The sequence below is a fragment of the Gekko japonicus genome, unplaced genomic scaffold, assembly GCF_001447785.1.
Source record: "Gekko japonicus isolate JY-2015 unplaced genomic scaffold, Gekko_japonicus_V1.1 scaffold740, whole genome shotgun sequence".
Taxonomy (NCBI): Eukaryota; Metazoa; Chordata; class Lepidosauria; order Squamata; family Gekkonidae; genus Gekko; species Gekko japonicus.
Window position 1 is genome coordinate 430267 of NW_015172576.1, and position 26104 is coordinate 456370.

The 26104-nt window shown below is 42.1% G+C and overlaps 1 protein-coding gene across 1 annotated transcript in view; it reads left to right on the forward strand.

Annotated features, from left to right (window-relative positions):
- UGCG (UDP-glucose ceramide glucosyltransferase) overlaps nucleotides 1-16678 on the forward strand; it is a 44432-nt gene extending 27754 nt beyond the window's left edge. Inside the window, exons 2-9 of the mRNA XM_015421417.1 lie at nucleotides 382-523; nucleotides 4990-5092; nucleotides 7369-7470; nucleotides 8326-8438; nucleotides 10887-11065; nucleotides 11822-11908; nucleotides 12874-13063; nucleotides 14122-16678. Coding sequence (XP_015276903.1) covers nucleotides 382-523; nucleotides 4990-5092; nucleotides 7369-7470; nucleotides 8326-8438; nucleotides 10887-11065; nucleotides 11822-11908; nucleotides 12874-13063; nucleotides 14122-14292 — 1087 coding nt within the window. The 3' untranslated portion in view covers nucleotides 14293-16678. The remainder of the gene's footprint in view (nucleotides 1-381; nucleotides 524-4989; nucleotides 5093-7368; nucleotides 7471-8325; nucleotides 8439-10886; nucleotides 11066-11821; nucleotides 11909-12873; nucleotides 13064-14121) is intronic.
- The last annotated feature ends 9426 nt before the right edge of the window (nucleotides 16679-26104 follow it).

A 26104-nucleotide genomic window follows, 5' to 3' on the forward strand; every position in this document is an offset into this window, starting at 1 on the left:
GAGAGGCACAAGCAGCTATGCTGCAAATTTGGTGCTTCTACCTCAAAGAAAAGAGCCCCCCCCCGCCCCAGATCGATTCTCTATTATACCCTATGGGGACCATTGACTATAATGGTCCCCATAGAGTATAATGGAGAAAAAAAGGGGGGGGGGATTTCCCAAATCCAAATATCATACTGATATTAGGATTTGGGAATATTGGGAAATGCCAATATTTTGGGGGTTCAGCACACCCGAACCTGAAAAATACTGGTTTGGGGGGGTTATATACCCCTACTTGTCACTTCAGTTAGAACCAGATGAAGGAATTTTTAATTAAGTTGTCTTGCATAAAACAGACTGGCTGTTTAGGACACTAATAAAGGACATTTTGTTTTTCAGGCGTCTACACCTCAACAAAAAAGCAACAGACAAACAGCCGTATAGCAAGCTTCCAGGAGTGTCACTTCTAAAACCATTAAAGGGTGTCGATCCAAACCTCATCAACAACTTGGAAACTTTCTTTGAGTTGGATTATCCAAAAGTATGTATAAAATTTTAATTTTGGATCAAAGCAATGGGTATCTTGCCCAGCAGAATATTGTAATGCCTGATAGTTCAGGGGGTGCAAATATAAACTATTATATTTTTTTTACTGCCTTGATACTGTTCAAAAACATAAAAATATCTAAAATAGCTTTCCGCACAGGAGCTGAATGTCCATCTCAGCTGTTCACTGTACAGTGGAGGAACTAACAGAAGGATTTCTGCTCATGAAGTGTGACTCTCTCCTTCCTCCCCTTTCGCAGCCCCAAATGCTCCTGTGGGGACATCTCAGGATCATTTGGGGCTACAGCGTGAGCAGGGAGGTGAGAAAGTGACTTCTCAGAACTGGTGTACATAACTTCAAACCTGTCAAGCAGCTGTTGAATTGTAGCTTGTCGGCTGCATTCTTATACTCATTGGTACTCTTCATTAGGTGCTACTATACCGTGTATGAATTGCAGTCATTAGGAATTGCCCCTGATTAATTAAGCTCTGTAGTAGAAATATCCTTCTTAAAATCTTTGTGATTCATCAGCTAGGCTACTAAGTGGTAACCTAGATACCCACTTGGTGTCATCTGCCTTCTATTTTTCTTTTGCAATAGTTTTCTTGGTCATCTTTCCTGTGTTTGAATTAGAGTTGCAGCAATTGGTTGCTTCCTCAGAGAAGGCAAATCTTTTAGTTTCCTGAAAAACCAAATTCAGTATGTATGGAGACCTGAGAGCTGCCAATTTGGCAAGTTTTTGCACAGGGTGCTTTATTTCGTTATAGGCAAAACTGTCTTGCTTGCATTTAGGCTAAACAAATGTAGAAGAGGGTAAATTGGCAGTAGTTGCTTACAAGCATTGCCTATGCATCTTCTATAATTCTTTGGTTTGGCAAGTCTGAAATATGGAATGTAAAGAGAGGCATAAAAATATATTTTGCTGAAATACATTTGAGAATGAAATTCATACCAAAACCTGACAAACTGAGAACAGGCATGGAAACTATTATTTAGAATCCAAAGGTCTAGTTAGTGTATTTTTCAGAAGCAGTTTCTGAGTGCTGCTGAACGAACTATTTATCTTATGGTGGGGTGTGTGTGTGAATTGCTCTTTTAATCATCTTTCCAGTGTGTTCGGAAGTAGAAAATATCTGGGTTAACTCTTATTTTCATGTGAAGCTATCAGTGATTCACCAGTGAACGCAAAATTAAGATGGACTTGGTAACTTGTGTGTTCAGCCATTTTCTGATGTTGGTAAAAAGAGAGCTTATGACTTGTAGCCAACTCAGTAGTAAAGACAAATAATGTGTTAATTTAAAAACTTGTTTCCCTATCCCTCTCTATCTCTAAATGGACATCTAATGTATTGTTTGGTAGTAAGGTTAAGGAAACAAGTTTAAAAAACAAAAACAAAACCCAAAACTTGTTTCCTTAACCTTACTACCAGACATAATTTTTTTGGTTTTCACATGCAGTGTTGCTGATGTAAAATATGCCTTGCATCCAGTGACATGCAACTGGAAACCTAGATGGACTTGGCGCAGTTCTGCTTGCACAAAATGTTGTGCAACGTCTAGTGCCTTCCTCCCTATATATTTTAATAGGGCCTGGAAATTTGTTGCACAACATTTTGTACAAGCGGAAACACAAGTGGGGATGCCATAAGTTTGACAGTGCAAGCAGCTGCTGCCACAATGTTTCTTTTGCATTTCTGCTATTCAGGGGTTATTTCATAGAAAAAGAGGTGCAGGAGCTCATTAGCATAACTTATTTGCATATGCCACACCCCCTGACATCACCAGAAGTGTGTCAGAAGGCAACACCCACCGCTCAGGCTCCACTGGACTGTTTTGGATTGCTAGATACCGGGAGGGGGGGGAACGTGCATGTCTGTCCCCGCAGACGAGGGAGAGCTTGTACCTGAATAAAACTTGGTCTTAAAGGTGCCACTGGACTGTTTTGGAATGGGGGGGGGGTTGGGTTCTGCAGCTTACCTGGTTGCTTCTTCCTGTGACTGAAGGCTGCTGGGAGCAGGGGGTGGGGCTTGTTGCATGTGCCTGCCCCCTGGCCTCTTTACTGGCGGAGCTCCGCTCCTGTGCACTCCTGCAGGAAATGACCCCTGCTGCTATTCAAGAGCTCTGGTGCAAGTAGAAGTTTTGCGCTAAATACAACCCCATGTTTACAAATAGGCAAGATATTTACTTAATTAAAACATTTCCCCCCCATGTCTTGTCATAAACAGCAACTCAGGACAGCGTGCAAAGCCAATAATAATACAGTGAAATCAAAACCTTCACAAAATGTAAAGTAGCTTTATGTTGGCTGTGGAACTGGTAATTGGTTTGAAGTCCTCCTCACTTTTTTTTTTTGGCAAACCATTCCAGAGAGCCTTAGCTGCCCCTTTAAAAGAGCAAACCTGTGTAGTAACCAGACTCTGATGGAGGGCTCCAGTAGGAGGGGATGACGGGACCTGAGGTGATGGCATGGTTCGCACTTGGAAAGGCAGGGAGTCCTTCCACTACTCTAGAACATCTGGCTCATGTTCTAAACACTCTAGCTTCTTGTTTCTTTGCGCTACTTCAACTATGTATAACCTAGACCTCGACAAATTTTCTTTGGTTCTGTAAACCAGACCAAAAGTTTAGGAGCCAGACTTATTACTCAGTTTTCAGAGTTTCACGTATTGATGACCATATTTTGTAGTTACTGCCATCATATTGCCATAATACCTACTCCTTGTTTCTCATAATTTTTAACAGAAATATATAAATACATACAGGGATATTGCCCTGATTGTCATCCCCTCAACTGAAAGCTAACCTCTAACCCTAACCTAATTTTCTGGCAATTCCATTATTGTTTTAAACGGTCCATTTAGTTGAATATTGGAGGCAATTGATTATAGGAAGCAACTGGTTAAGAAATGAATTCATCCACCACTTCTGAATGTTGTGAAGTGAAACATACAAACAAGTAATGACAAATCTTCATGTGCATGGATATTCTAATATGAACTGATAAAAATGTTATTGTATTTATTGTACTATGCCATTGGAATGTTTTTATCATGTTACCCACTCTGAGCCCGGACACAGGGAGAGTGGGATACAAATCTAATAAATAAAAAGCAGCTTACATCATTCTTCTCTCCTCCATTGATTCCTCACAACAACCCTGTAAGCAAGTTAGGCTGAGAATGTGTAACTGACCCTAGGTTACCCAGTGAGCTTCCTCAACAGAGTAGTGATGTGAACATGGGTCTCTTGCATCCTAGTCTGAAACTCTAACCGTTACACCACACTGGCTTTTGAACAACAGCAAGCAGTGAGTCCTGGCTAAGTCATGTAAGTTGCATGGTAGCAAGTCACCTAGTGGTTGCTGCCAGTCTTGGCCTCAATGAATCCTCCCTCAAAGACCAAAATGCCCCTGGAAAGGGCCCTGTCCTCTCCTCTTGCCTGTTATTGACAGAAATCAAGGCTTGAATACTGTTGTGGTTGCCTAGAAATGGCCATTGGACATAAGTTTCTTAAAGCTTACAGGTGCTGCTTCTGTTACTGGGGGAGGGGGAATGTTAACCCTCCAGTTTTTATTTTTAAGATTTTTGATTTTTCTGCAAAACAGTGGCATTTTTCAAGTTTGTAGGAAAATGTTTTGTCTGTTCATGGCTCCAGTTTTTGGATTTTAACTATCCACACATTTGGCTGTATTGATAATTAGGTATTTTGATGGCTTTATCCCTCTCATTTTAGAAATTGTGTATATGAACTTTGACTTAAATGGCCCATGCATTAAGCTGCTTTTATTTATGAGAGAAAAGATTGGGCAAAAGTCCTGAATAAAGTAAATCTGTGTTGTTCCTCTTATCTCTCCACTGTATTTCTAATTGTGGTTCCTTCTCTTCCCACTTCTCCATTCTAAATGAATTCATTCCTGTGGCTTGTGTAGAGCAAGGGATAAGGGATTATCGGTTTCATCAGCAACTGCATAGCGCCTGCCTCAAAAAAAAAAAATTATGGGTAGTACCTTATCAAAAGGAAACCAGTGACAGCAGTCCTTTGTGTCATCTAAAACAGATGGTTTCTGAGATTTGAATATCGTTTGTCCAGGACATCTCCAATGCATTACTTATGTAAAACAGATGTTTATGACTGCTCTTTAACTGCTTAATCAAATTAATTCTCAAAAAGGAAACTGACTGAGGCACATTATGATGGCACATGTTAACAAAGGTCCTGACAGATTGTTTAAACCTTTGTGGAGTTCCAGTTGTGTGTTATCATAAGGGTTCTTCCTACAGCAGTGTGTTATCAAAAGTGTTCTTCCTTGAGCAAAAACATCCCTGTTGCTGGAAAACAATTGCATATTATTGCTGTAACAATCCAGTTGTTATATAAATAATAGTTTGCACCTTTATTCTTGTAAATCAAACCTGGGCTAAAACTTCATAACAATTTGCACTGCAAATCTTTTCCCCCAGTTTGAAGTGCTTCTTTGTGTACAAGACCATGATGATCCTGCCATTGATGTGTGTAAAAAGCTCCTTGGCAAATATCCCAATATTGATGCTAGACTATTTATAGGTGAGTGAAGGAAAACTCTTATTATTTCTATTGTCAATTTTTTAAAAGAAAAATCAGTCTGTATTGAACTGCATATCAGTATTGAACTGCATATTATTGGTCGTCACAAGATACATCTGGATCTTCTTAAATACACGTAAGGGTATCTTCTCTATGCAAGTGTTTCCATTCTACTTGGCCTGTAGAAATCTGGTAATTCTAGATTCCTACAATTCAAAACATTTCAGACATAAATGACTCCAAATGGAAACAGGCTGAATTGGGTGTGGTGTTTTTTCCTTCCAGAAAAATCTCTATGCAACTGTTCTGGTGAAATGAGGTTCTCAAATGTTTATTGAAAGTCTCTCAGCATTGACTCTTTGCAGCTTTAGCTTCTTTTAAGTTTTCATCTCTTAACTGCAAAGGAGAGGACATAAAGCGTGATCTTTGTCTGTCTTTTCTCTGCCTGGCTCCTTTCATATGCCCACAGAATATTTTTACCTGCACCTGTTAAGATGGAGAGTATGCATGTGATGTTGTTTATTTTACTGCATGTAGTATACTGGGAAAGGGATGGTCATGAACTGGTTAATGAGCCAAAATTCGGACTGAACTTGAGCCGGTTCAGTACTCAGGAACCAATGTTCATGGAAGGCGCATTCCCTGAACATTTACCTAACTTTTAGCTGGTTCCGTTCGGGGCCAGCATTTTGCTCCCCCCCCCCACTTGAAGGGGTGGGGAACAAAACTGAAGGGTTAAAAGAAGCCCCTTCCCGGGCGATCCCCGCCCCTTTCTCCCAATGGTGGGTGAGCCATGGCTAGCAGAAGGGGGGGGAGTCTCTTCCAGGGCAATACTCCCCTTTCTCTTGGCCATGGCAAGTCACCACCAGGAGAAAGGTGGAATGGAAGTCCCTTCCCAGGCGATTCCTTCCCCTCCCGTTTCTCCTGCCTGTGGTGAGCCACCACCAGGAGAAAGGTGAAAGAGAAGTCCCTTCCCAGGCAATCCTCCCCTTTTTTTGGCTGCGGCGAGCCATGGCTGGGAGAAAGGTGGAAGGGAAGTCCCTTTCTGGGTAACCCCTACCACCATTCTCCCGGTGGCTGCAAACCATGGGCAGCAGAAAGAGGGAAAGGAAGTCCCTTCCTGGACAGTCCCCCCTTTCTCCTGGCCAGGGCGAGCCTTGGCCAGAAGAAAGGTGGAAGGGAGTCCCTTCAGGAACCATTCCCCTCCTTTCTCCTGGCCAGGGCGAGTCTCAGCCAGGAGAAAGGTAGAAGGCAATCCCTTCCAGGGCAATTCCCGTCCCCCTTTTTCCTGGCAGTGGTGGGCTTCAGTCATGGGAAAGGTAGGAGTCCCTTCCAGGGTGATTCCCCCCCCTTTCTCCTGGCCCTAGTGAGCCTCGGCCAGGAGAATGGTGGAAGGGACTGCCTTCAAAGGCAATTCCTCCCCCCCCCTTTCTCCCAGTCATGGCTAGCTGTGTCAGGACAGGAGAAAAGGGTAACGGAAGTCCTTTGCTGGGTGAACTCCCCTTTCTCCTGGCCGTGGAAGGGAGAAATGTGGAAGGGAAGTCCTTTCCTGGGTGATGAAAGAGGGGAACCAGACTTGCTGGACTGGTTCAGTTCAGGTGGTGCCCGTTTGGTTCTGTTCAGGGTTTGGTTCAGGGGCCACCCCAGACCCCAAACTGAACTGCCTTTTGGCTTCATGCCTATCCCTATACTGGTACACTTGCAAAGTGGGTATTAGTTGCAGCTCATTATCAGATACTGGGTCACGAAACTGTAATGTGTGAAGTGACTGCTAGTACGAAGGCAAATGTTGTTGCTAATTAAAAATGTTTCTGAACTTGCTGCATCTAGCTGTATCTGCTCCATCAGATTGCAGTGAGCTGACTGGATAATGGAAAATGCAATATTTACCTTCCAGGGTAGGCTGAATGAGAGTTTCACTAAGTGTTGCCTTACAGGAATTACATGGGCAGAACTGCAAGGTGCTATGTTGTCTGTAAATCCCTGTCTCAGCTAGTTGCTGCAGGCAGGATCCAAGAGCTCCACTCTTAGTCTCTGAGCTTACAGTTGCTGTTCTTATCCTGGGTTCATTAGCGGTCAAGAACCGGTGCTCCTGTTGAAGTCTCCTTGATTAAAGTGGGTTCAGAATCCAATCAAGTAGTTAAGGATCTGCATGTTATGAGGACTTGAGAGCCCAGAAGCTTCCCTTCATATCATTCAGTTTTAGCTGAGAAAGTAGTACATTTTGAAAACAGATGTGTGATTTTTTACATATAACCTAGAGTTTGTTCTTTAAGGTGGTAAAAAGGTTGGGATAAATCCGAAGATCAACAACTTAATGCCAGCGTATGAAGTTGCCAAATATGATTTAATATGGATCTGCGATAGTGGCATTAGAGGTAAGCATGGTCAGAGGTAGTAGAACCCTTTTTATTGTACCTATATAGGTGTGTATTTTTTTAAAAGAATACCCAAAGTCTCCTGGGGTAAATGTGATGGTGTTGGTATTATGATATCATTCATACCATCACTAAACAAAGCTCTTCACGAAGCGATGTAAGCAGAAAGGGCAAGGCTTAGCCCCAGTTGCAAAGACAAAAATGTAATGTTTACACTCACAAGACCTTGGCATGGGGTTAATTATGCAACCTGCTTTGCTGTATGTGTTGCACTTATGAATGATTAGGTGTTAGTAAAGGAGACTTAGTTTTTTATCATATATCCTATAGCAGTCAGTGTAGTTTTACACAGAAAGAAGGATGTAAATCTTATAAATAAATGTTGCATCAGGACAATAGGACAAGCTTCTTCTTTCCCTGCTGCTGCTGTTACTACTGCAACAGTAGAACTCTCTGAATAGCTGATCTTTCTCATTTTGTTCATAGCATTGGGAGATGCAGTACTTGTTTGACTAGATTCACAGTATTGTAGGTGTTAACGTTGCACTGTATTTCTCACTTGAACCTAAGAACTTCATGATGTAGACCATGTGTTACATTGTTGCCCGTAAGTTTGCCTCATATTTTAAATGGGAAGTAATTGTCTTTTGATACTACTTCCATTGTCTTCAGACCAAAGGTCCAACTTAGAATGTTGCAGCCTTCTACTGAAACATGCAAAAAAAAAAAAATGCTCATGTGTCATGCTGTTAACGATGTAAAATAGTCCCTTTTTATTTGAAATTGTGAAATCACATTTTCCCAAAGTTTTAAACTGTTGATCCATGTTAACCACAATCCAGTTTTTATTTTTAGTAACACCAGATACACTAACTGACTTGGCCAATCAAATGACAGAGAAAGTTGGACTGGTTCATGGCCTGCCCTATGTGGCAGATAGACAGGGCTTTGCTGCCACTCTAGAACAGGTGAGTGCTATTTTGCTCTCTTCCCTTCTTCCCCAATAAAATTGCCCTCTCGTGTGGTAAACTTATATTCTTTGAAACTGTGACCTCTTAAAGTTTAAAAAGCATAGAGTTTGCACAGCCATTTTAAGAAGAAGAAAAAATTGGAAGAAGAAAAAGTTGGAGCTGTGGTGTTTTTTTTGGTGTTCTTTCCCTCCTAAAATATTTTTCACACTTTTAATAAGGTAGAACTAAGTGTATTTTCTGACTGTTCTGTATGGTAACAGCTCTGAATTTAGAGTAGCTATGCTAAGTCCTCGATGGGAGCAATCCTAAGCAGGTCTACTCAGAATCATACTAAAGTCTACTCAGTGGGGCTTACTTCCAGGAACATGTTCTTAGGATTGCACTGTATATCACTTGAATTTGCCAGTCATATGGAGCAGCCTTCTCTTCCAGGCTTCTTAGAGCCATTGGGGTTTAGTGGGTTAGAGCATCAGATTAGGATCTGGGAGACCCAGGTTTGGCTTCCCACTCTGCCATGGAAGCTTGCTGGGTGATCTTGGGAGGAGGAGACGAGGACCACGTGAGCCACTTTGGGTCCCCCACTGGAGAGAAAGGTGAGGCATAATTGAAGTAAATAAGTGAATTCTGAATTCTCTGCTGCTGGTACTGGCAAGTGGACAGGATGGAGGTGTAAGCTTTTTTTGGGGGGGGGGTGCCTGCATTTCCATTCCGAGTTCAGAAAGGCCACTGTTGTTCTCTTAATCCGTAGCTTCTGAGCTCCTGCAGCTGAATGCAATATTGGTGTTGCAAAACCAGTACAATTTACTTGCCTGGTGTCAAGAACACATATTTTTCTCAGTGACTGTATGCTAGTCTGTTTTCAAAATTTGTGTGCTCTGGCACAGAGTAGTAAAGGAACAGAGGTCACCTGAGCCAGCAGCTTAGCTGGTCATGGGGCAGGTGTTGCGTGCTTTGACATTCTTGCTGCATTTTTGTCATGCTATTCTTCCTAACACTTTAACACTGACTGGGGCACTTGCCACTGAAATTCCGTGCTTTGCCACTTCAAATTACACATGTGTACTATAACTGGGTATATCAGATGATGAATATTATTATATTAGAAGAGTTGTTCTGTAGCAGGATTTTGATTGAAACCTTCCTTTGAAACTTTCCTTTTCCTCTTTATTTCCTGCCCCGTTTGCCTCACTTTCCTCTTGCCACTCTTCCCAATCTCTTCTAGAAAATAGTCTTTATTAGAGCCTGTCCTTGAAATATTGCTGTGCTCACAGTTGTGGCCATATCTAAATGTAGAACTTCACAGCCTCATTGGGATCTGTGCAGGGTAAAGACTGCATGGTTTAAATGCCCCCAAAGTGGCAATGTGAATGTGTTCACAGAATTGTTCATTGCCCCCTCTTTGTCTGTGGCACACAATCAATTTCTACTATTAGTCTAGTATTAGTCTAAAAGAGACCTTGTGCAATGTAATGATTAGAGTATCAGACTGAGGTCCAGGAGACTCCGATTCAAATCTCCATTCTATCATGGTGTTGAGTGACCTTGTGCCAGTCATACACTCTCAATATAAACTTCCTCATAGGGTTCTGGTGAGGATAAAATGGGGGAGGGAATGATGTGTGTCCCCAGAGGTCATTTCGGGGGGGATCGCGGGGGATCGCAGTTCCCCCGGGTGAGGTACGGGGGGTGGGGCACATGACGAAGCCCCGCCCCCCGCTTCCGGCCCTCATTCAGCCAGGAGGAGGCAAGAGAAGAGGGAGGGTAAGTTGCTTCCTCCCTGCCTCTCCCCACTCCTGCCTGCCTGGGGCCAGGGAGGGCCTTCGCGGGGCTTCCTTGCACTCCTGCCGGCCTTGCAGGTCCACCGCCGGGCCCCTCATGGGGCTCGGCAGTGGAGCTGCAAGGCCGGCGGCGGCAGCCGGGACCATTGGGGGCGGGGGGTGTGGCCTTATGCCACACTTCTGGTGATGTCAGGGGGTGTGGCATATGCTAATGAGTTCCCCTAGCTCTTTTTCTACGAAATGACCCGTGTGTGTCCCCATTGGGGAGAAAGGCATGGTATAAACGAAGTAAGTCAATAAAGCAGCATCAGAGTCAGCTTTGATGTTCCAGTTTCATGGATTGTAGAAGGGAATTCACATTTAAGGTGCTGTGAGGCGCCTGCACAAATCTTCATATGACTAACAAACATACAGTCAGTGCTCTCCACAAAGGGTAGAAAGCTTCTTGTCTGGTTTTACACAGTAAACAAAGTCTCTAGAATTCCCAGATGGCAAGTATGCTAGTTGTACATTTCTCGGGAAATGATGCATACAGTATCTTCTGATAGTTTGCGCAGGTGTTGGATTCAGTGGAAAAGCATTACATGAGTGTTAATTTTTTTTAAAAGAGACTCATATGGTAATGTAGGAGGCTGTGGGATAATTACCATGCTTTTTTTCTTAACAGGTATACTTCGGCACGTCTCATCCAAGATCATATATTTCTGCCCATATAACTGGCTTCAAATGTGTAACAGGAATGTCTTGTTTGATGAGAAAAGACGTATTGGACCAAGCTGGTGGACTCATAGCCTTTGCACAGTACATTGCTGAGGATTACTTTATGGCCAAAGCAATAGCTGACAGGTAAAATTCAGGAAAAATCCTCCTTGGAGAACGCTTCTGGAAGCTTAGTTTATTTTGCATATACAGCATATTTCATAATCAATTTCCCTTTCTATTTACCCACCCTCCGGGACCGTGATTCATGTCCATTTATTTCTAAAGCTTACCAGTAGCACCCTAGACTAGTCAGGCAGCTTGTGTTACATCCCACCACTTCTGTTCTTCTGAATTCCACTTAACTGTGTCTTTTTTAAAACTGAAGCTTGGGGGCAGCCTTCAAGTATAATGTCAAAAGAAGCCTCAGTTCATACCTGTTAGCAACTTTAAGGGCCTAGACAAGCTGTCTCAACAGAGGACTCTTGTGGAGTAGATCTAGCTGCTTTACACACCATTTTAGACAAGAGATGGGTGGTAGCATACTTAGTGACACATTTTATTTTGCACGTAGAAAAGTGATGTGTGAGATTTGGATTCTATCTTACTCTAACCTTCTTGACGTGTTACCTATCCTCAGTGGGAGTGCAGACTTCCACGATCAGGCAGAACTAGAGCTGTCCCAACTAGAGCTGAACTGCAAGATTCTTTGTGTTGCTTGGCTCTTAGGGCAGCAATTTACATTCTAAGGCACTGATAAGCATTTTAATAAACTGTTAAGAGAGGTGTATCATAAAAGCATGTAGCAGTTGCCCTGAAAATTAATACAGAGTATCCTTGGATGTGAAAACTGTCACCTGCTGTCATGTATCTTTTTTATTAATGATGTGTATTTGTTTTCAGGGGCTGGAAATTTGCAATGGCCACACAAGTTGCAATGCAGAACTCTGGCTCTTATTCCATTTCCCAGTTTCAGTCCCGAATGATCAGGTGAAAGTTCTACCTTGATTCTCTTTTGTCTGTGCTCCTTGCTTTCTTTCACTGTTGCATCTGGTTTCAAAGTCATAGGAGTCTGACCCATTGGACTGGAAATACTAAAGTACCTGTTCAGTGTCACACACAACTCTTCTGGGAAAACCTGTATTTAAAGAAAAATAAGCAAGAGATTAAAGTGGATGTACCTAGCAATCTAAATGATATTTATAACCATTTCATTATGAAGCACTGTGGTTTTTGAGCTGGTGTCCAGTTTTTCTCTTATAAATACCTATTCAGGTGTTTATCAAATCATAAACTATTTGCTGTATATTTTATATAAGTTATAGCCAGTTATCAGCTCAATAGTAGAAACATTTTGAAATAACATACAGATAAAGCATATTTAAATCTATGTATGGGCTTTCTGCAACCTTTGGGCCATTGTTTTGTTTAGTATACAAGCAAAAGATCTTATGATGACATCCAAAGACTCTGCTGTTTTGTTTATTACATAGGCATCTCAACTAGGACCTCTGGTCCTAGTGAGACATGGTACTACTTGTGAAACTTGGGTAACTTGTACCTTTAGGTCAAGAACGACAGATTTTTTAAAAATTATAATATAGTGAAACATCAGTTCTAGATCCAACCTAATATATCTGTAGGTCTTTATTTAGAACCTTTTTAATGCTGCCTTCAGAGACCTGATTGAGGTGTCTCACAATTAAAACAATGCAATAAAATCTTACAGCCATTAAAAACATGATGGTACTTCTGTTTGCAGATGTTTGGGACTTTTGCCATAGGGTCTGGGAACCCCTGAGTCCCACAAACAGAACTTGAGGGCTTGGGATGTGTGTGTGTGTTTCAGAAGCTCTGCTTGCAGTACTTTGGATCCAGCCCCCTTGTTATTAACAGCTGACCGTATACTAACAGTATAGTCTGATTTCAAGTTAGTTTTTTCTCTTTAATTCTAGATGGGCCAAGCTACGGATCAACATGCTTCCAGCAACAATAGTCTGTGAACCAATCTCAGAGTGCTTTGTTGCAAGCTTAATTATTGGTTGGGCAGTGCACCACGTGTTCAGATGGGACATAATGGTGTTTTTCATGTGTCACTGTCTGGCATGGTTTATATTTGACTACATTCAACTCAGGGGTGTTCAAGTAGGTTGAATTTCAGTACTTCCTATTTAACATGTATTCTCTTCTAAGTTAACTGAAATGTTTAGAGATCATCTGTGTAAAACCAATGAAGAGGGTATGTAACATTATTCCCCCCCCGGTTCACTTTCGTTTCTGTGAAGTCTTGTTCCAGGCATCCTGTTTGCCTTTTAAGACTTATGCCATGAAATAGGGAGTAAAAGGGGTGGCTTTGTATTGCCTTGTACTACAGGACACTCAGCTCTGGCAGTTTTTTCCCCCAGAAGAATCAGATCTAAGGCAGAAACACGAGCTGTAAACACTGATGTCTTCAGAGCTCCTTACTCCTTACCTACTTTTGTGCTATTTAAAGGGACAAATAAGAAAAAGTAGCATCAATCAGCCTTTTGTTTGTTGTTCAGCTAATAGGCGAAAGATTAGCTGCTTTGAGAGGGGCCATGGTTCAATGATAAGAACACATACTCAAGGTTTCAGATTGAATCAAGTTGAATCCCACACTTCCAGTTATACAGATCTCCTGTGGCAGGGTTTGAAGACAGGGCCCATGTATAATAAACCTGATCTTATTGCATACATGGAGGAAAAACCTGCACAGTCTCTTTGATTGAAAAATATATATTTTATTTCCAAAATGACCTAAATAGACTGTTATGGTAATGAATTTCTGGGCTAACCATAATGCCTGGTAAAGTGTACCTATTTCCTCCCTTTCTTTCAGCCTTAGTATTTTTGAGTCCTTCTGTCAGTTGACAATTACTGGATTAGGTTTTCCAGTAGTCTAACAATGTAAGGCAGCTTTCTTACATTCTTCTGGGGTCGGTACAATCTACGAGACGCTTGTATACTATAGTGATTTGAGTCGTGATAAGTACCAGCAATAGATAGTTTGACGTTTCCCATTTTTTGCATGGAACATTGATAATATAGTATTGTATAACTTAAATAATAACAGGCTGTAAGCTAAAGTAGTGTCCCGTTTGGTTAGGATGTACCCATGAAACATTTAATATAGTTGTTAGCATTGTCACTAAAGGTGAGCATCTGTTTTGTCCAATCTCCAGGGTGGCGCTCTGTGTTTTTCAAAACTTGACTATGCAGTAGCGTGGTTCATCAGAGAGTCTATGACGATATACATCTTCCTCTCTGCCTTGTGGGATCCTACTATTAGCTGGAGGACAGGACGCTACAGGTTACGCTGTGGAGGCACTGCAGAGGAGATCCTTGATGTATAGCCACAGCTTTGTGACTCTTTCAAATAAAGTGAAAAAGGAGAAAAAAAGAAAGTATTATAAATTATGTTTATATAAATGCTTTTAAAAGATCTACCTTCAATAGTTTTATTACCTGTATGTTTTCGTATCTGTTCTTTAATTTATTTTGCATGGCACTTGCATCTGTGAAAAAAGTACATCTGTAGTCTTGGCCAAACGGTACCATTTTTATTGTACAAAATCAAATCAAGATAATTTGTTCCAGGATTTATTTTCCTCCTTAGGAGTGTTCTGCAGCAAACACTAAAGACAGTATCTTTCAGTATAGCAAAAGCTCTTTCTCTGTGTCATATAATGTCCTGTGAACTGTCGTTCCTATTGGATGCTGTCCTTTGACCATCTTCTACGCAGATATGTTGGAAATGAATGGAACTTGTGTGAGCACACAGCTGTGAATTATGGCTTTGTGGATTGCACATGTTGAAAGGGTAACACTTTTGTAGAAATGCAGTTGGTTTTGGAAAGCACAGGTGGCAGGGAACGAGGAGAGAAGCTTTCTAAATGATCTATGCCTACCTCTTGTAGTTGCTGCAGAGCAAATACACACTAATAGGTAACTAGGCCTTATTAAACAAAAAAACAAAAGCTGGAAATTTGTATTTATGTGTGTGTGTGACTGTGTGTGTGTATATATATATATATTAGCATATTATTATTTTTGGCCTCACTGCAGTGAGCCAATAATGGGCAGAGTTTGGTGTGGCAGGTGGGAAGAATTAATGGTTAGCTATGCCTAGAGGGCATCTTTTGGCCAACTCCAATTGGTTCTGTCTCGAACCACTTTTAATCACTGTGCTGTTAGTCTAGCTAATCTCCTCCTTCATTCCCATCTTGACTTTTTAAAATGGTGTTTTTTGTTCTGTGTGAATGAATGTTTGATAGTTAGAGGGGAGGGGGAATGCATTTCAGAAACATTTCACACGAGCTATTTTCTTATACGCTATGTCTTCTTAAGAATGTAATTTCATGATGCAGGTATTTAATATCTTTTTTAAAAAATGGGCATAGGTCTCTCTCTCTTCACTAGTCATCCTTAAATAGCAAATTGCAATAGATACTTGTCAGTATACTGAATAGGCAAGATGAGTTTGCTGTTACTGATATTCAATTGTAAGCTTTAACTATCAAAGTAGGTCTATTCTTGGCTTTTCCCCCTTCTGCCGTTAATCTGGTATTTCAGTTTGGTTTTTGTATTCAAGTTGTAATGGCTAAAAGACTAGATCATAACCAAGTTGTAAATGCATGATGTCTTACCTTTTCTATTCCTATTAGCTTGTTCTCCAGCCCCATCTATGGGGCCGCTCTTAACTTGTGGTGAGCTGGACTTGTTTGAAACTCATTTAAAAACAGACTCAAAATACAAAGCAACACTTAGAGGGGACACTGCATAAGCCTTTTGGGTTTTTTTTATAACTGTATTTATGCTGCTTTCTCTTCCAAATGGGCATGGCATGTTATCACCATAAAAGTCTATTGCTAAGTGCATATTGCCAGTACGGCAGCTTTAAATCCTGAGTTATGACACTTCTGTGACAAAAAAAAGCATAATGTGTAGCATATTAGCAATAACTGAGTGTTTATAGAAAAGGACATTTTTTTCCAATTTACTGAGCCAGTCCATTAACTGTCTGGTATACACATGGTGTAGTGTGTGTGGGTGTGTGGTTGTGTGCGTGTGTGGCTGGGTGCATGCATGTGTGTGCAGACATCCTATGAATGTTTAACCCTGACCAAATTTCTTCATTCCTGTATTTTCTTTATTTGCCTTATGACATTACAGAACTTGTTTTGAAGGGCATCTTTCCCCATAAACAAGGCTTTTAATGCACAAGCTGGTCTTTATATGTGAATCAGGAAGAACTGCTTCCTGAGGAAAACTGCACACCACAAAGCAGTCTGGTTATGACCCACTCAACTTTTTTTTTCCATATCCATTATTGTCAACACTGTTATCCAGCTTAATTTTGCAGATAATGTTTGTGTTTTGTGAAGTTTGGTTGATGCCATTCATTGCGCTGCTGAAGTGAAGCTTGGCTGGCTTAGCTTGATGCTGATCACCACATGGGCAGTGGAACAGAAAAACCAAAAAGGCTGGACAGACTTCATTGTGCACGTGTGTGTGTGCGTGTGTGTTTTTTAATGTTTTTTAGGTATGAAGAATTACTTTAGTGTTTGGGGGGGGGGTTGCATTAGTGAAGCCTTTAATGATAAAGGAAACTGATGCTTCGCTTAAGCCAGCAACTTGATTTCTTATGTAAGAAATCTGGGTTGATTATGAAATGGAAATAAACATTTTGAAGATATTGTAGGAGGGCACTATGGCAGAACAGAGGAAAGGCTCAAGGTGGCTAACTTAAAATTGTCTATCAACATGTCAAATATACCATGTTTATTTAAAATCATTGTCTTGTTTTTGTTTAAAATAAATTTTGAATACAATCAAATATTTTGAGAAAGTAGATGTGTTTCTTACCTTCCCTATAACCTTTCCTTTAAACATAGACAATACATTAATCTCACCAGAAAACCCAGTCAAAATGGTTTTCATCCCTTATCAGTTGCACTGTTCTCATTTCTGTTAAATTCCAGTTCTGCACTCTAGATAGTTGCATCATGGGAGCCAGTCATGTTTTTTTATACATGCATACATAAGATATCCCTGACCTGGATGGCCTAGGCTAGCCCGGTCTCATCAGAGCTCAGAAACTAGGCAGGGTCAGCCCTGAACACACATGAAAGCTTATACCCAGAATTAAACTTTGTCGGTCTCAACTGGACTCAAACTTCGTTCTGTTGCTTCAGACCAACATGGCTACCCACCAGGGACAGCCCTGGTTAGTAATTGGATGGGAGACCACCAAGGAAGTCCAGGGTCACAAGCCAGGGACAGGCAATGGCAAACCACCTCTGAACATCTCTTGCCTTGAAAAGTTGGCTGCAACTTGACGGCACTTTCCACCACCACCACCAATACATTCCTATAACTGCGAAACACCTCAAAAAATTAAGTGTTGATGGCGTCTAAACACTTTGTGAGACAGGATGATGGACTAGATAGGCTATTGGTCTGATCCAGCAGGGCTCTTCTTATGTTCTTAGTATCCCAAAATAGGGCTCACAATATTATAACTTGTTCAGGGGTCATTTCGTAGAAAAAGAGCTAGGGGAACTCATTAGCATAACTCATTAGCATATGCCACACCCCCTGACATCAGGGGCCCGGCGGTGGTCCTGCAAGGCAGGCAGGGGTGGGGAGAGGCGGGGAGGAAGCAACTTACCCTCCCTCTTCTCCTGCCTCCTCCTGGCTGAATGAGGGCCGGAAGCGGGGCGGCCGGAAGCAGGGGGCGGGGCTTCGTCATATGCCCTGCCCCCTGCACCTCACCCGGGGGAACTGTGTTCCCCCGCGTTCCCCCCCCAAATGACCTCTGATCTTGTTGAACCTGGTAGATTACTACATCTATAGAGTAGATGGCCTGATATGGAAATATATGGTTATCCTAGGATACCCCATCCAGTGGATGTGAATGTATGCCTGCACACAATGGGATCAAAGCTGGGTACTTTGCATAATTCTGTCCTTAAAGTTCCTAACGGTCATAGTGTAGTAATATTTTTGTATACCCTAGAGTCCTAATTCCATAGTATAGAATTGCTGTAGCCTGAATATGCCTCCACGGAAATACTGTGAGACTTGTGGTAGTATCATCTCAAGAAATTTTATCTGGTAATGGGTTGGACTCAAAGGAACAAAACCAAATTTAGTTTTAAAAGTACAGGCTATTAGACTAAAGGCTGAAGAAAATTATGCAGTCACCTTAGCCTCATAGGGCCTCTTAACTTCAGTGCTTCTCCAATTTACTACATTTGAAAGTGAGTAATTCTTCTTGGGGTTTGTTTTGTAGTTCGTTTTTGTTTTGCAGAGTGGACGGTTGAGCCTGGATCTCTCCAATAAGTCTGATACGCTTGTCACTGTACTGTGGTGATTCTCACACTGACTTGCCTAAAGCCACCCAATGGGTTCTGTGGATCAGTGGGGTCTTGACTCTCTTTGGGTATATTTGAAATAGAAAGAACATGAAATGAACTACATTGCAGTAGCTTTTCACTCTCTGATCAACTTTGCATCTGCCCTCCCTGCTGCATTTTAACTTTGGATGCATGGGAAGAATTATTACTCCTAGAAGTTACTGCGTTCAGAAGAAGACCTTGATCAGTGCTAGCCTTGGAGGGACTTCCATGCCTGTGGATGTATCCCCATCGTTCAACCTAGTTTTGTGTAAGTTCAAAGGAAAAGTGTTCATAACTAACATTTTGTGTTGACTACCAGCCTTGAGCTTTATTCAAGGTGAAAGCTTTCGTGTGCACGCACACTTTGTCAGACACAATGAAATGAAACCCACCAGTCCACACACACACATAGGGAGAAGGTAGGCAGCAAATTAGCATAATGAAGATGTTCTAACAGATTCAAGGAATGACCAGCTTAGTTTATATGGTACCATTTGTTTGGGTTCAACTCTGGGGGGGAGAAAAGCATAGTTGATGCCTGACAAAGTATGTGTGCACAAAAAAGTGTACACCTTGAATAAAACTTTGTTGGTCTTAAAGGGGCCCCTGGACTCTGTCAATGTGGTATAGCGGTTAGACTAGTGTCAGGGTAGGATCTGGGAGACCCAGGCTTGAATCCCTGCTCTGCCACGGACCTTGGGGCAGTCAGACACGTTGAGCCTAAACTACCTCATAGTGTTAAGAGGATAAAATGGCAGAGAGGACAAAGCCTCTTTGGATCCTCACTTGGGAGAAAGGTAGGGTAGAAGTGAATTAAATAAATGATCAAGTTAATTGTTATGCCCATTAGATTTTCCTATGTATGGAAAACTGGCATTTCATAAAACACTAAACTAGTAACATACTTGGATCGTGCAGATACGTGAAGCTGCTCCCAGTAAAACAACTGTCTCTGTTCTTAATTTATCCCTATGGATTTTTAACCTACTTTCTCCTAAAGCCTAGCATAGACAGCAACAGCTCATAAGAACATAAGAGAAGCCAATGTTGGATCAGGCCAGTGGCCCATCCAGGCCAATACTCTGTCACACAGTGGCCAAAAACACCAGGTGCCATCAGGAGGTCCATCAGTGGGGCCAGGACACTAGAAGCCCTCCCACTGTTGCCCCCCCAAGCACCAAGAATACCCCAAGGTCAAGCACAAATATCCAATTGGAATCAGAATAAACGGTGTAAAACTCCTGTAACTTTGGCTATAAAAACAAGGCCTCAGTCCTATAATACTTTCTCAAATGCTCCAGCATTCTGTGAAAACTCACCAAAGAAATGGTCACAACTTGGGGGAAGAACTCTCTCAGTATCTTCTGCTAGGGTTACTTTCAATTTGCATTCAACAATGCATACTTTGCAATCCTAGCTCTCTTCCCCAAGATTCCTCTTTGAAACCATGGCAGAAATGTTCCTGAAATGCAAATATTGTCTTCTATGTATACTTTTTTTGGTTTGTAATTTACGGATAGTATCCCTGCTTACATCTCAGCGAAGAAGTTGCTTGCAGGTTTGTTGGATGTAAAAATCATTGTTGGGCTTCCTTGATACAGCACTGGGGGGGGGGGGGGTGTCTTACCAGTGTAGATGGGGAGGGAGGATCTGATCTCCTTTAGGCTGCTACCCACCGCAGTAGACACTAGCAGTGATTGGGGTGGAGAGGGTGGTTTTGGGTTCCAGTTCTGTGGCAGCATGGCTGGTTAGTGTGTGGAGGGAAGGCCCTGGTTGTTAAACTTAACAGTTAACCTGTATGTTACCTTTTGCATATCTGAACTCATTTTCCATCTGGGAACCTGGAAAGAGAGTGTGAGTATCTGTCAAGGCATGGAGGACTCTGGACTTGTCCTCCAAGTCTAACACTGTCCTTTGGACTGCCTTGCCTGTCTTATCAAACATACACACTGACCCTGTGATTTTTTTATATGGCACTTCCTCTGGATGGAATAAAAGTGGAACGAGTGAAAAGAGAACTAAGCAGCAGTTTAAATCACTCTGTGCTACCCTAAAATATAAAAGTACTGAGATTAAAAAGTGAAATATAAACCTCTAGAAGGATGCCAAGGAGGCGAGAGCCAGCATGCCATAAAGGCTAGAATCCTGGATTAGCATCTTGGCAGCCTCTATTCAGTTCCCAACTCTGCTGTGAAAGCTTTCTGGGTGACCGTGGCCCTGTCCCCCTCAGGCTAACCTACCTGCCAGGGTTGTTGTTTAGGATAAAGTGGAAGAAAGGAGAATGATGTAAGCTGCTTTGGGTCCTTTCTGGGGAGAAAGGCAGGGAATAAATTAAGTTTAGTAACAGGGTTGTTTGCGGGGGAGGAGAAAAGAGGGGAAATCTTTGTGCCAGCTAAGTTGGTCCTTGGCTGAGTTTCTGTTCCTCCTCCATTGCAGGTATTTTAGCCTGGGTAGGGCCAGAAATATGAGCCATTGGAATGGGCTGACAGGCAAGAGCTAAAGGATTCTTGGTCCGTGATTGTGATCTGTGGCCCTGAATGAGCCAACCCAAAAGATCCAGAATCAGCTCAGGAGTTGGAGCTGATGTATTTTTTCCTTTGTGAATCTTGGATCTGTCTTTCAATGTAAGCTGCTCTGAGTCCCCCAGTGGGGAGAAAAGTGGGACAGACTAAATATCTAAATGCTGTGAGCAATGGGAAAGAATTTCCACACACACACACACGGGTGGTGGTGGTAGTGAAGGTTTCCTTTTGGGTAGTCCCTCTGCTCTATAGAGGCCAACTTTGAAGGGCCTGAAAAGCCGCACAAAACTGGGAACGTCCAATCACAAAAGCAGATCAGCAACATCAATATTATTAAAACTATCATGAACAGGACAGAAGAATCCAAAAGTTTTTTGTTGAATATTTAAAGTAAGTCTTTGAAAGATCTGGTGTTAATTACTCACAGCTATAGATAGTACAGGAAAGGAATCCAATGAGAAACAGTAAAATCAGCATCAATAATCAGGAAAAGGCCTTCTCATGTCACTGAAAGGAAACCAGAGAAGCAGCCTGGTGAGTCCTTCAACCCTTTGGGCTGTTGAGTGTGTCTCCTGCCCAGCAAGCTTCCCTTCACATACACTACTTTATGGCTCTGGTAGCAAAAGCTTGTCCAGTTTGGTGTAGTGCTTAAGTGCGTGGACTTTAATCTGGAAGAACCAGGTTTGATTCTCCACTCCTCCACTTGTACCTGGCTGGATGACCTTGGGCAAGCCATAGTTCTGATAAGAGCTGTTCTTGATAAAAGAGCAGTTTCTGTCAGAGCTCTCTCGGCCCCACCTACCTCACAGGGTGTCTGTTGTGGGGAGAGGAAGGGAAAGGAGTTTGTAAGACGCTCTGAGACTACTTTGGGTAGTGAAGGGCGGGGTATAAATCCAATCTCTTTTTCTCTCTGCAAAATAGGGGAAAATTGCCAGGGGGCCACTGTCTGTGAGAGCAAAAACCATCCTAGAGCCTCTCGACTTACCCTCTATTCTAGCAATTCCTAAGAAAGAACCTTCTTTGATCTTTTTTAATATATTGCTTAAATCAATGAATCACAGAGGTCAAGTGTCCATTGCTATCAGTGAGCTGAATACGCTTATTGGAAGAACTGTAAGAAGAAACATTTCCCTTGAGCTCTGAAATGAAGCAAGATGCTACTGTTACTGAGGGTTTTTTTTTAATGCTCTTCTGAGCTGTTTTTGTACTGTAGGTTTGCTGAGTGGCCTTAAATGCCTTCTGGAGAGAGCATAAAACTCTCCTGCGCTCTCCCTTTCTAGATAGTGTGACTTTGAATGTCACAACTGGCTCATACGCCTGCCAGCTGTTGAGATGCATTTGTTTTCAGAAACATTGAAAGCTTTCAAGGGTATGCTTTTTTCTCGGCCCAGAAGGTTGCGAGCTGCCTGAGGAACAGAAGCCTGTGTGAGAGGGAAGGAATGCTGTGTATTTCATTTTATTTTTTAATTCCTGGCTTTGCATCACTGTTGTGGTTAATGCTACCAAATAAACACAAGTTGGGGGGGGGAGAAAACACCTGAAAGATTTCTGTGGTCCTCTATAATGATTAAATCAAACAAATGGTAATCCCAGGCAACTTCCTACCCATATAATGATAGGACTTCATAGCTATACCTTTAAAGGGCCGGGGGGACATGGCCAAAGAGAGCACAGAGAGGTATTTAAAAGAGGATAGGGCTGGATTTCAAGACCAGTAGTATATTGGCCAAAGGGATCTTGCTCATATCATGGTTTCCCATGCCCTCTTTTCCGTGCCTAGTTCTGTAAATATACATAGATAGATCAAGATGGGTAGCCGTGTTGGGTGGGGTATAATGTATTTCAGTACGGCAAAGGTTAAATGTATGAATCTAGATCAAGATGGGGAGCCCGTGTTAGTCTTGTCTGTAGCAGTAGAAAAAGCAGGAGTCCAGTAGCGCCTTAAAGACTTAACAAAATTTATGGCAGCTTTTGTGAGTCACTATGTTTGAAGAAGTGAGCAGCGACTTACAAAAGTTCATATTCTGCCACAAATTTTGTTAGTCTTTAAGGTGCTACCGGACTCCTGCTCTTTCGTACTGTAAATACCATGTGAAAAATAGTTAACAATGCCAGCGATACTACAAACCTGAGAATTTGAAGAACAAGGAAGGAAACGCAAACAGAATGACTCAAGGCAAACAGGGGCGAGGACTGTTATCATAGCAGCCTTTTTTGCGCCAGCGCCTTTTAAATGACAAATTTAATGGAACGTATTTGAACCGGAATATTTATCACTCCTCTGCTGTTTGCTTTTATCGTGCACACAAAGTAAATCTTAGGTAACAGAGAATACCAGCTTCAGAACTGATGCTATCTGAGACAGGTCAGCAATGGTGAACTACCACAATGGAGCCTTTGACGACAAAGATTATGAGTGGCCGAGAGGATGGAACCATGACCTTGAAAATTTCTGGGCAACTATCAAGTATTAATTTAACTGTTAAATGAGGTGCCCTAAAGGGGCAGGGCACAGGCTGGATAGCCATGGCAGTACTTACTCCAATAACAGCCTCTTTGTAATAACGAGTATAATGCTCTGTAGACTTCAAACTAAAAAAAAAAAAATTGGTTACCAGCAAAGGGATCATTATTATGTTAAGTGGTGTTTATGTTGGGGAGGAAGGGCTTGTGTGTCTCTCTGTGAAGCCATGCTCCCAGCTTTGATTCTGTCAGCAGACTCCTTTAGTGATTTGGGGACTGTGGCACTGGTTTTACGGGCTGCCAAAGAATGTGAGGAGGGTTCCCTCAGTCGCAGTCTTTCATAGGGCCTGTAAAGTTGTACTATTTTGTAGGGCCTTTTAACCGTGATGATGTTTTAAAGATTTTAATCTGCAGCCCATCATGATTTTAAGATGAAAATAGGTAGCAGTTGTTCAATCCACGACTTTTTCTGTTTTATTGTTTATGTATTTGGACTGCAATTTAGATTACGTAAGCCACTTGGAAGGAGACAGTAAGTCATGATTTTCCCCCCAATGAGTAAGGACTCACAGGAGATGCAGAGAGATGCTACGCAATGGAGCCACCTACCTACCGTCAATGTGGTGTTGGAAATCAGGGCTCCTGAGGGCCATCAGGAGCCCCAAGCCAAAAAAGTTTCACTTTGCCATCATCTCATATCCCAGACCCAACCCAAATATCATTTGAAGCCCAACTACATGACTTGCCCAGCTCCGTGGACCCCAGAGAAAGCATGGCCTCTGGGATTTTGCCCCTCCTACCCTCCTCTCAGAGCCAAACTAGAAATGTTGGTATCACCACCACCTTAAAGCCTAAAACAGGAGATTTAAAAATGCTGTGCAGCCCTAATCCTGATTGGACCTGCAGTGCTCTGAGAAGACACAAAAGTGTCTCGTCCTAGGGCGCTGTGGGCCTCATCAGGATCGGCCCTTGAAGCATTTTTAAATCGCCCGTTTTAGGGTTTAAAATGGCAGTGGTGGCCCCAGGACAGGCACAAGGATGCCATCACATCTAGTTTGGCCCTCAGTGACCCTGCTTGCAGTCATGTCATTCCCAAGTACAGTGCTTTTACTTTCCATTACAAGAGTAAAATAATAAGCATTTTTCGGACATGGGGGGGAAGTATTCACGTGTATTCAAGGGCACCATTAGGAGAACTAAATCCATCCCATCCTTCTAGTGCCTCCAGTCCTTGGAAGGGAACAGTTTTGTAAAAAAATATACAGAGAAGATAAGTTGTGATTATTTCTGAGAATGTTACAGTGCAGTCCTATGCAGAACTATTATAGTATCCATGAGCTTATACTAGAGTAAATACATGAGATTTGCAGTGTTAGGTTCTTAGCTGTCGGGAGGGTGAAAGATAGTTATGGACCCAAATCTATTTTCGTTTTAGCATTATTATAGCAGCTGAGCTGAGCATTCGGTTTGACACAGGATGTATCAGATTAGCTCATTTCAACTGCGCTTTCAACAGTCCAACTTTCTCCTAAACAAACAGCAGGAAACTGTGGTTCAGAGCAAAAAATTGCTCAGCTAGATGTGTGCCAAGCAATTGTAGTGCAAAACTGGTTAAATCATTGTGGAAGCTTAGAATTGCTCTTGGGGATTAGAGATCATAAAGACAAGTTGGCATCTTCTATTGGCAAAGTACACGATAAGAACAATCTTTTACAGCTGCAGAGAAAAAGAACTAGGGCTCAGGCAGGTGGCTAGTAATGTTCTCAACCCTGCCTAGGAGATCTGGGGGTGGAGTCTGTGGATGGTGAAGTTTGGCGAGGATGTAATGTCACTTTTGGATGACACTCTAGGAATTTCCCCTAATCTCTATGGTAAAGACCATATACACTAGGGGAAATTCCTAGTGTCACTCACTATGGAGACCATTTTTTCTGCCACTGCTCTATTTCTCAAGGGTGGGAGATTGGGGCGGGGGAATTCCCTTCGGGCCCTGGAAATTGGGACCCCAGTATTATTCTGGGACCCGAGTATTATTTCCTTTATATCCTGCCTTTTTAAAAAAAATCTTTGACTTCAAAGAGGCTTACCTAAGGTTCCCAGAAGAGCTTTTCCTGTTCAGACACTGACCAGACCCAGATCTGTGTAGCTTCAACAAAGTTGCTGTATCATGTTCTCCTACCATATCCTGTTGACATGGAATTTAGAAAGCATGGTTTCCATTTTCTATCAACAATCCATTGTGGCTTATTGAGATTGGAATATACCATCTGAACCAGTGAGGTCAATTGGAAAAAACACACAGGTGACATTGGTTGCTGAGTAATCCACAAAGTGTCCTGCCCTGTGGCTTTGTAACTGCCTCTTGCTTCTGAAACACATGTGTACTATAAAAGCTGATGTTGCATAAGGCCTCCGTCTTTTACTGGACTTGTTCACACACTGAGATTAATCACTTAATGACCATCAAAGATGCAACACTTCAGGAAGAACTTTGACACTGCTGACAAATGATTATGTTCAGGTTCTAGTCATAAGTTTACAATAATAACATGTAGGGAAATTAAGAAATGTGCCAGTGTGTTTGAGCCAGATATTTTGAAAGTGTGGGTAGAAAATATTACCTGTCTCGGCTGCCTTCTCTCCTGCCATGTTCACTCCCCTATTTTGTCACGTTTTGCCCAGTGTTCCCTCTAAGCTGAGTTAGTGTGAGCTAGCTCACAATTTTTTAGCCTCCAGCTCACACATTTTTCTCTTAGCTCAGGAAGGATGGCTCCTACTCA